General features: G+C 32.2%; 1 protein-coding gene across 1 annotated transcript; it reads left to right on the forward strand.

The window, feature by feature from the left end:
* Positions 1-4,912: 4,912 nt before the first annotated feature.
* On the forward strand, positions 4,913-9,027 carry LOC139866063 (serine hydroxymethyltransferase 1, mitochondrial-like). Its single transcript, XM_071854188.1, has 16 exons — positions 4,913-5,219; positions 5,316-5,366; positions 5,463-5,549; positions 6,019-6,140; positions 6,269-6,345; positions 6,456-6,580; positions 6,734-6,826; positions 6,924-7,016; positions 7,109-7,306; positions 7,405-7,509; positions 7,611-7,676; positions 7,765-7,842; positions 7,976-8,087; positions 8,182-8,292; positions 8,421-8,583; positions 8,807-9,027. The coding sequence occupies exons 1-15, from the start codon at positions 5,130-5,132 to the stop codon at positions 8,564-8,566; spliced, it is 1,554 nt and encodes a 517-aa protein (XP_071710289.1). The 5' UTR covers positions 4,913-5,129; the 3' UTR covers positions 8,567-8,583; positions 8,807-9,027.
* Positions 9,028-10,983: the final 1,956 nt, after the last annotated feature.

Here is a 10,983-nt window from a genome sequence, read left to right on the forward strand (position 1 = left end):
GATGGTTAAATATGCTATATGTTATGGTAAATAAAAGAATATTGTTTATGAGCAATACTAATAAAATTAATGATTAATGAATATGTTAAAAGATTATGTTATGAATATGTTATTAACATAATACAGATATGCTGAAGTTGGTACATATAAAGTTATTATATTAATCTTTAATCGTCATAATCGTTTGTGCATGGCATGCATAAATATAAGTATAAACATTTAAATATACGGACTTTAAACTCAACACATACTACATACCATAACATATAATGTTGCTACGTATTGAAAATATGTAAAGGTTCCAACTTTATTATAAACACGTTCTGTATAAATATTAAAACAACTTACACAAAGGTATATGTATATGGATTGTTAATTAGAACTTGAAAAGATGATAAATATATTAATGCATATGTATCGTGATGTATATGTATATGTATTATGTTCAATTTTTAATATATGATAATTAGAAGATAGTTATAAACGTGTATACATTGTGTATGTATGTATGAATGTATATTATGTAAGTTATGTTAAGTTAGTAAATATAATAATGAAAAGTAATAAGTGTGTATATATATATATATATACACACACACACACACACACACACACACACATATATATATATATATATATATATATATATATATATATATATATATATATATATATATATATATATATATGTATCATCTTACACTTATCTATATGTAACACATACACTTAATATATATATACCATATAGTTATGAATACATACATAATAATAATAAAGAATATATGTATATGTATGTATCACATAGAAGTATATTTATAAATGTAACATATAATGTTAGGTATACATAATAGTTGATTAAAGTAAATAACAATACTATTATTAGTATAACTTATACACTTAACTATATAGTAACACTTAATTACACTAAGTATATTATCACTTATATATATATAATTAAATAAGTACATTAACAACTTTTCTCGAAAATGGTAACTGTTAATATAGTTTTGCTATATTAAAAAACAAACTTTATGTCTATTAGACATTAACTAATCGAATATAATATCTCTAGGTTGAGATCTCCGTGTTCAACACTCCGATCATATAACTTGCATTGAATATATATCTGCTATTAAGGTGAACTTCATAGCCCCTCTTTTTACTATTTCTTAACTGTTTTATAAACTTTGGGGTGAGACACATGCTTGCTTTCAAACTGTTTTACGCTTAGACACAAGTACCCGCAAACTGTTTAACTGTGCTGACATGCTTTGATTCATGCTAAATCCCTACCATGATATCGTTAATTACTGGAATTTGGTAAGCTTAGTTATTGTGAATAGCGCTATTGGGAGTGACGTCTCAAACTATTTGACCGTTGGTCTTTGGTTACATAATAATGATTACGACACTGACAGTTCAAGGTGTCCAGGGGTAACTTTGTTTACGTTTCGATATCATAACTTCAACATTTACTTTTGATAACTAAATCTTGTGGTCTAAAAACTTATTATAATTGTTAAACCTATGTTGTTCACTCAACCATTTGTGGTTGACACTTTTAAGCATGTTTTGTCTCAGGTACTTAGATACTTTGCTTCCGCTGTAGAACTCTGCTGTTATTTAGAAGTCAAGCCAAGTACTGGGACCAGAGTTAACATCCGCGTCAATGGCGATTTTGGCGGGGTGTTACAGCTTCTATTTCAAATCTCCAAAAAGAAGCTCACTATGATGATCCAGAATTTGATGTCGAAGACACAACTGACACCGAAGTTTTGAGAACCAGAAAAATTGCTGATGTATACGAGTCTTGTAATCATGTTATTATGGAGCCCGAAAGCTATATTGAAGCTTCCAAGCAAGACAAGCAACACACTCTTGACAAAGCAAATTGTACAAAAGTTAAGTGTTTATGGTATTATATCTATTGTATTCGAGGTGTCAACATCAGCGGGTCAGGCATGTTGGTAAATGAGGCAAAATGGGTTTAGGTTGAAACAAGTTATATTCAATATCGGCTTGAGATAGGTTGGTTAGATTGCTTGCAACTATGCCTCTCTTTTCTAACACAGACGGGTCGGGTAGGTTGGATAATAAGGCAAAATGGGTTTTTGTTAAAACAAGTTCTCATAAAGTTTCTCAAAAGGTATCACTAATTTAGAGTTCTTGCATTAGGTTTGTTACTTTACTTAAGAAGGGATAATTTTCAATCATCTACCATGCATGAATTTGTTGGTATGATTTCGAAGGGATAATCTTCATTATCTAACATGAATTTGTCTTTTTTGTTGTGTTCAATACCTTTATGGAGTGGGTCACTTCCGAATTATTTCAAACCATTTTCTCTAAGTTAGCTTAATCTATCACTCGATTAAAAGTAAAAAACATATCCTAAAATGACTTATAAATTAGGTCATAATTGCCACCGTCATACTTTATCTTGGATTTTGTTGTTTTGTTTATAAGACACTTGATTCTTATATGTTATATGTATTATACAACATGGATTCTTCAGTTTTGGGAAATGTATTATACAAGATGGATTCTTAGTATTGATCCTGCTTCTTGGAACCCTGACCTTCTTACTTCTTGGAGGAAAATCCCTTATGGTATTATTATTCACGTAGCCGCTAATATATGGATTACGTTTTAAGTGTTTCACATCTAGATGTTGAAGTAACAGGGGGTCAATTGGATCAAAGGGGTCAAGAGTGATTTGAAGTTGCTCAAAGTGCATTTTGTACAACTCTTTGTAAAGACGGACAGAATGTTGCAACCGTCGAGCATTTGCTCTCAGCTTTAGAAGTCACAGGTGTTGATAATTGTCAAGTAGAAATCGTTACATCTCATAATGATGAAATGTTAGCTGAGTTATTAACACATACCAAATTACGCAAATTTAGGAGTTCCTAATGCTTAGGTTATTTTGAACTCGAGAACAATGTTGATAATATGTTTTGTTTTTTGAACAGTGATAATATGAACATTTTTAGTTAGTTTGGTCTTATGTTTGTGTGTTGGTTTATTTGATGACTTTTTTTTGTGTTTAATTAAAAGTTTTCTTACTGAGCTGTTAGTTATTATTGAAATTGAAATTTGTGTTGGTCTATAATTTTGTAAATATCTTTCATTCCTATAGAGTTAGTCTAAATTTTACAATCATATATACAAATACTTGGTATTAATATTAACGCATTCGAATACTATATATCTGAGCTGCCGTGCAACGCACGAGCTCTTAATCTATGTGTTTTGTGTAAAACAATAATAAATAACCAGAGTTCACCCACAACAATACTTATGAACTGTCTTTATCATATCGTTAATTGATATATAACATTTTACTATTCAAGTTTGTTTTTTTTTTAAAGAAGTGAATTTCCAGTTTTGAGAAATTTTGATACCCCGCAAAAATGTGTTGGTAAGATTATATTTTTTTAACATTTATTATTTACAAAAATAGCTTATAAGTGACTAAAGTATTTATCGCATATACTACTATATAATAGTGTTGCTATTTACTGAAATATTGTGCGTTGTTTAAATTGATATAACTATATATCTATTTTTTGTAGCGTCTGTCAAACGAAATGATGTTACTACCTGGACTACGCAATGGTAAAACAGTGTCGTGCTTCAGTTTGGCTAAACGGAAGTACAAATGGAGGTTGAAACAAGAGAAGTCGAAGAAGAAACCAAATCTCTGTGTCTTATGGATTTACACGTTTTCAAAAAAAAAGTCGTCTAAAGCCTGACACAAAATATTTATTCAATTACCGCTATAAAGAGCCTTCTTTTTATTTTTTTCCAAATGCCAACAATAAATAAATTACACTTATGATATGAATAAATTTATTAACACATATTATCAACTTTTTAGTGATGTAAATTTTTTTTTTTACTATACAACTTCAACACACAGCAAGATTTAGGACAATGATCGTATAATATCGCTATTGAATATACGTTGGCAATGTACTATATAAAGTTTTTATACAACTTCAACACACAACAAGATATAGGACAATGATCGTATAATATCGCTATTGAATATACGTTGGCAATGTAATATATAAAGTTTTTGTAAGAGTCCCCGTACAACGCACGGGCTCAATAAATCTAGTATTGTATAATTCATATCAACTGGTAAATAGGTCAGGCATTGTGTCAAAGAAATATTTTAGCTATATTGTGCTTAACATTAAACCTACCAAAGGCCAAGTAGGTCTAGATTCAGGAACTTTTTTCTAACTCGCAGGTATACATGCAAAAATATTAACCCTTGACGGGTATATGAGCAAAAATATTATTCTTCACATTTTGTTCAGAGAGTGGGAATGAATTCTATTACCCTTTGACGGGTATAGTCGATTGAAGAAAAAATAATGGTGGGCAAATCACAGGTATAGAAGATATGTATGGTTTGGTTGGGTTGGAGTTAACGTCATGTTGTGACGTTTGCTAGTTTCGAGCCTGGCCGGTTGCCTATCTCTTTGTTTCTCTCGGTTCGGTCCTTCATTTTTTGATAAATGCCTCCTTTATATAGTTTTCGTTATTTTTACAAAAAAAAAAAAAAAAGTAAAAAAAAAATAATAATCTGTACTCGCCTCTCACCGATGTCATTCCTAGAGAAAGGTGAGTTAAATGGCAGTAGAATAGTTTAAAAACGAGAATAACCTCACGTGCTTGTCACCTGTGAGTATTTAATGAGATTTCAATAACGGTCGTTAGTAAAATAGATCAAACACATAATTAGTGGAAACTACATTCAAGAAAAGCTTTGTCGCTGTTGTGCTATATGAGCCGAACTTCAAAAACCAATCTTTTATTTTTCTATGAAAATTTTGTAAACGCATAATTTCTCATGAATTATTATACTCCACTCCGTAAGAGAGAACAAACGGATAACATTATATGGATTTTGTTTGGTTTTCAAAGACAACAAAGGAGCACCAGAAAAATAAAGTAAATTAACTTCATCCACCAATATCTCACCCAAATCAGACTCACATACACAAATTTAGCGCGCCAAAGACTTGGCTTTCCACTAGCTCTGTCTCTGTGTTATCTCATCCTCTCTTTTCTTTTCTAAACCGAAAATAAAATAAAATAAATAAAGAGTGTGTAAAATGGCAATGGCGTTGGCTCTTCGCAGGCTCTCGTCTTCTGCTGACAAGCCGCTACAGCGTCTCTTCAATGGCGGTCATATTTATTCCATGGTTTGTTTCCATTTTTTTTCTTCTTTTTTTTTTTTTTTATAAATTTTTGTGTAAAAGTGTGTAGTGTAATTTATTTATTTTTTGTTTGAAATACAGTCTTCTTTGCCTAGCGAAGCTGTGTACGAAAAAGAAAGGCCTGGAGTCACTGTGAGTTTAATATTATAATTGAATTGAATTCGTTTGGTTGATGATACTGTGTGTAGTTTTAATGGTGGATAAGTGTTCATGTTTGTAAAATTACAGTGGCCAAAGCAATTGAATGCTCCTCTCGAGGTTGTGGATCCTGAAATTGCCGACATTATTGAGCACGAAAAAGCTCGTCAATGGAAGGTCATCTCTCTTTCAAGCCCTAATTTTAGATTTATAGGGCTTTTACTATTTGTTATGTAAGCCAGTAAGTGTCAATTGATGAAATGGATTCAATTGAATATTCAAAACCAATTAGGTCTTAATCTGTTATATTTAGATAATAAAAACTTGTGAATTTTAAAAGTACTGGAACAAATGGTGTTCGTATTAAAATATCTGCAAAGTTACTTGGTAGTTTCAAAATCTAATAAGATTCTAAATGGATTTGTGGTTTAGACAAATTATGGTAGATGAATCAGTGAATTACCTTACTCACTAATCATCATAAACTGAATGGATTCATAAGGCTGTCTATTATTATTATTACATAACACAATATAATTAGACATTTGAATAGTAAACAGTATGCACCATGTTTTTTTTTTTTTTTTTTTTTTTTTTTTGGATGTGAAAATGAAACTGACAAACACTTTTTACTCTGTTTATTAAGGGTCTTGAACTCATACCCTCAGAGAACTTTACCTCCCTATCAGTGATGCAAGCAGTTGGATCTGTAATGACCAACAAATACAGTGAAGGTTATCCAGGTGCTAGATATTATGGTGGAAACGAGTAAGCAATCTACTTTTACTTCAATCATACACTGACATATAATGTTTAATATTTATATTCTGCATCTAACATTAAGTAATTCAATATTAGCTTGCATTTTGATTTTGAGATGATACACATATTTCTAGGTACATTGACATGGCAGAAACTTTGTGTCAGAAGCGTGCCTTGGAAGCCTTTCGTTTAGATCCTGCTAAATGGGGAGGTACTCACATAACACATTACACTTGTAATTTCAACTTGAATTTTTTTTTTTTTTTTTGTTTTTGTCCTAGTTTTAAGATCGGTCTAATTATTGTTTATGAATCGATGCAGTGAATGTGCAATCTCTTTCGGGGTCACCAGCTAATTTCCAAGTCTACACTGCATTATTGAAGGCTCATGACAGAATCATGGCACTTGATCTTCCTCATGGTGGACATTTGTCACATGGTTATCAGGTGCTAAATGATCCATTCACTTTTTTTTTTTTTTTTTTTTCTTTCCAAAAAGAACTAATGGCCATTTTTTCCTTAAAGTTCAATGATGACTATAGTAACGATGAATTTCCTCCATAAGAAGTAATCTGACTTTATATTTGTCTTAATATATAGACTGATACAAAGAAGATATCTGCGGTATCTATATTCTTCGAGACTATGCCGTATAGGTTAAACGAGAGCACTGGCTACATTGATTATGACCAGGTACCTATCATTTTTTTTTATTTATTATTTACTTATTATTCATGTTTGACCTTTATGTGAAATTTTGATATATATGACCGTGAATTCTTGTTTTCAGTTGGAGAAAAGTGCAACACTCTTCAGGCCAAAATTGATTGTTGCTGGTGCAAGTGCTTATTCTCGTTTGTATGACTATGCACGTATTCGCAAGGCAAGTACCATCAGATTAAATCCTTAATAGCTTTATGAACATGACTAAATTTTGTATTAATGTTAACAAATAATGTCATGTATTTTTAACAGGTATGTGACAAACAAAAGGCCATTCTGTTGGCAGATATGGCCCACATTAGTGGGTTGGTTGCAGCTGGTGTCGTCCCATCCCCATTTGAGTACGCTGATGTCGTGACCACCACAACCCACAAGTCGCTCCGGGGCCCACGAGGTGCCATGATCTTCTATAGAAAGGGTCTTAAAGAAGTTAACAAACAAGGCAAAGAGGTAAATAAATTTCTCCACCTAATAAGAATTGATTGTTAATTTCCATATTATCTTTTGAAAGCACAAAAATTTATGTACTATAATTGTTATCCTGGAAGGTGCTGTACGATTTTGAAGACAAAATCAACCAGGCAGTTTTTCCTGGACTTCAAGGGGGCCCACACAACCACACTATCACTGGGTTGGCAGTTGCATTGAAACAGGTTTGCTACTTCCATGAACAAGTTAAGATAAAAGTTTTGACAATGTGCGTTAATACGTTTAGTATAATTCTTTTGAAATATATGAATTTATGTGCCTACAGACAACAACAGCAGAATACAAGGCATATCAAGAGCAAGTCATGAGTAATTGTGCCAAGTTTGCAGAGGTATGAATAATGGACCTATCTCTCGGTGACCCGTTTTCAAGTTCAAGCAGCACTTTAACAATTTATTTATTTTATTTTCATTCATCAGACTTTATCTAAGAGCGGATACGAGCTTGTCTCTGGAGGAACAGAGAACCATTTAGTTTTGGTCAACTTGAAACCAAAGGTAAACTATAGGATAGTATTATCAAAATTTTATTAAACATATAGTATAACTCTACTTGATATTGATATTGATAATTGATATTGATATATAGAATCACAAGTTGTTGTTTACATATATCTTATAATAATAACAGGGAATCGATGGTTCAAGAGTTGAAAAGGTATTGGAAGCTGTTCACATTGCAGCCAATAAAAACACTGTCCCCGGAGATGTGTCCGCCATGGTTCCTGGTGGTATCCGAATGGGTGAGGAGCATTTCATTGTAAACTTTTATTTATTTTTTGGTAAATCTTATTCAATCAATATTTTCTGACAAATTTACGACTTCATTTCTTTTAGGAACCCCTGCTCTTACTTCGAGGGGATTTGTTGAAGAGGATTTCGCTAAAGTTGCCTACTTTTTTGACCTTGCTGTAAAATTAGCTCTGAAGATCAAGGGTGAAGCCAAAGGTATACTAAACTACTTATAAGCACAGTTAGTCACATACACATACATGCATCATCTTATATGTTCAACATAAAGCGTGTTTGAATATTATGTAATACGATTTTTAAAATTATTGTGTTTTGTGAATCAGGGACAAAGTTGAAGGACTTTGTGGCTGCAATGGAGTCAAGTAACTTCCAATCGGAGCTTTCAAAGCTCCGCCTTGATGTGGAAGAATATGCCAAACAATTCCCAACAATCGGGTTTGAGAAGGAAACCATGAAATACAAAAACTAAGGTGTCATACAAGCCAGGTATGGATTTACAAGGACTTGGTCACATGATAATGATAATGATAATGGTCACATGATAATGATAATCTTAGTGAAAAAAACTCACTCTCCACGGTAGCCTGAATAGAGAAAACCTCCCATTATTTAATGTTTACTAGCAAACTAATTAAACAATTTACTATATAGTTGATCTCAGTCAAATATCTAATGGTCAGATATCTGTTATGTGTAATTCATGGAGCAGGCACTAGCTTTGGATAATGATATTGGCTTAAAAGGTGGAGGTGAGTTTAAGCGGATGCTTCCATTTTAAAATATGGAGCCATTTACCATTATATCAGGAATGTGACTATAAAGCCTTTTCTGTGTGAAACTTTGAAGAATCTTGACTTCATTTGTATCCATCTGTATATGTAAATCATTGGAGGTTTATGATATACCAATAAAACTTTATATTTGTCTCAATCGATTACATTTGGTCTCATACAGCTAATATATAACCTAAAAACATCCACAAATAAGAAATATAATGAACAAGTATATATGAAAGGGAACCGAATTCATATCACTTTAGTGATGGATTAACATACATGACCTTTAATTTGATGGATGGACGTGCTTTAACAAATCTGCTATTAGTTGAACACGATGTAGTTAGACATACAGGTTATTTCGATTTCTAAAATGAATTTTGCAGTCGTATTGTTACAAACTGCAGAGTTAAAACATAATACGGAGTATTATGCATTTGTACCTTCGGTATCCGTGACTTACAAATTAACAAATCTTTTTCGTTTTGCATCTCTTTTATGGCTTTTCTACATGTCCAAAAAGATGGTGTTTTTTTCTTTTTTTAAATTTTTCCCAAAAAAAGATTAAGATTTGAAAATTTGTGAAGTTGAATGTAATATTGTCCGGCTGATACCCACATTATCGTCAAGTAGACGCCACATCATCATCCTTTTTGGAAAATTATAAAATTTACATATCTTTCTTGCCCATTTTCGTATTTTATGTTACCTTTTGGACATTCCAATCATATTACCTCAGAAAAGGATGATGGTGTGGCGTCTATGTGGCGCCTACATGACGATGATGTGGACGCCAGCTGGACAATATTACCCCAAATTTTACACATTTTCAAATATTAATCCTCTTTGAGAAAATATGGAAAAACACATTTTTTGAGCATCTAGAAAAGTTAAAACTATTTTTGCTAGCTATTTAGGTAAATTACGTGACTCTTATGGGCCATTTCCCATGATAAAAATTATAGTGATAAATAACCTCAAGATATCTTAGTAGTTGAGGCCATAATATTTTTACAAGAGGTCTAAAATTCAATTCAGACATCAATATCAACATATTTAGAAATAAGCATAACCCTCTTTGAACGTGTATATTTGACTAAATATAATTCACACATGTAATTTGATTTATGGGTTGACGAGTTTTTATTGGGCTATTGATCAAAACGCCCATTTTTGTAACTCTCTAAAAGAATTCTCCCACAAAAATTCGTAATTGTCAAAATGCACACGCACATCGTAAGCTAACCTTGCAACCATGCGACTCGTGTGTTATCGGCCATTATCGAGAAATTCTGACTCGCGAGATGTCATTTCTGCAACCATTAAACCAAACTAAAATACCTATTACACTACTCCATCACATGCGCCAAAGTATAACAACGTAGGGACCGTTATTAGTAAGGTCGAGAAAATGTAATAACTTTGTAAGCAACATTCCAAACTGCAATGGAGCCATGAACGTCTCCATAGCGTATTGCATTTGGTTATGTTGGTTCGGATAACTTTATATATCTTTTTTGCATTGTGTTTTAGTTGAGAAAGAAGAACCATTTGAGAATTTATACAAACGTCCCAAGAACCATCAACAATTGTTATAACATCGTTTATGTTCGTACGCGTATAGGGTTCCGACACAAGATGATCTCCAAAATCATAAGTGTTATTGTATAGTATTGTTATTTGGGAGGCCTAATACGCTTAAAATTGGCTTTTATATGCAACACACAAATGGAACTCCCTAATACGGAGAGGAAAAACATGAAAATTATCCATTTATAAGACAAACTAAGACAAGAGACTCAAACATTGAAAGGACCCGTCCTAATCCACCTGGACGAAGTTGATGATGTAGCGTGAGGGTACGAAATAGTATTATTTTTAATACAAAATACTACAAAATATGACACAAGTTTTATTAATTTACGGATGGGATATACCTAAACCTTGCTACAACACTATAGGCAGTGTACCTAATCGTAGAGTAGTGTAGTTTTTAGTAAGTCCGGTTCGTTCCACAGGGAGCTGGTGATACTTACTATATTTTTAACTATATTTATATAAAATATATATAATTATATAAGTAGTAATATTATTATAAAAGGGGGGTTTT

The sequence above is a fragment of the Rutidosis leptorrhynchoides genome, chromosome 9 (genome assembly GCF_046630445.1).
Source record: "Rutidosis leptorrhynchoides isolate AG116_Rl617_1_P2 chromosome 9, CSIRO_AGI_Rlap_v1, whole genome shotgun sequence".
Classification (NCBI taxonomy): domain Eukaryota; kingdom Viridiplantae; phylum Streptophyta; class Magnoliopsida; order Asterales; family Asteraceae; genus Rutidosis; species Rutidosis leptorrhynchoides.

Bases quoted from the DNA above. Each gene is read 5' to 3' on its own strand.
- LOC139866063 (XM_071854188.1), top strand. From the start codon at position 5,130: ATGGCAATGGCGTTGGCTCTTCGCAGGCTCTCGTCTTCTGCTGACAAG. The intron at 5,550-6,018 runs GTCATCTCTCTT...CTGTTTATTAAG, and splicing joins AAAAAGCTCGTCAATGGAAG to GGTCTTGAACTCATACCCTC. The intron at 7,677-7,764 runs GTATGAATAATG...TTCATTCATCAG, and splicing joins ATTGTGCCAAGTTTGCAGAG to ACTTTATCTAAGAGCGGATA.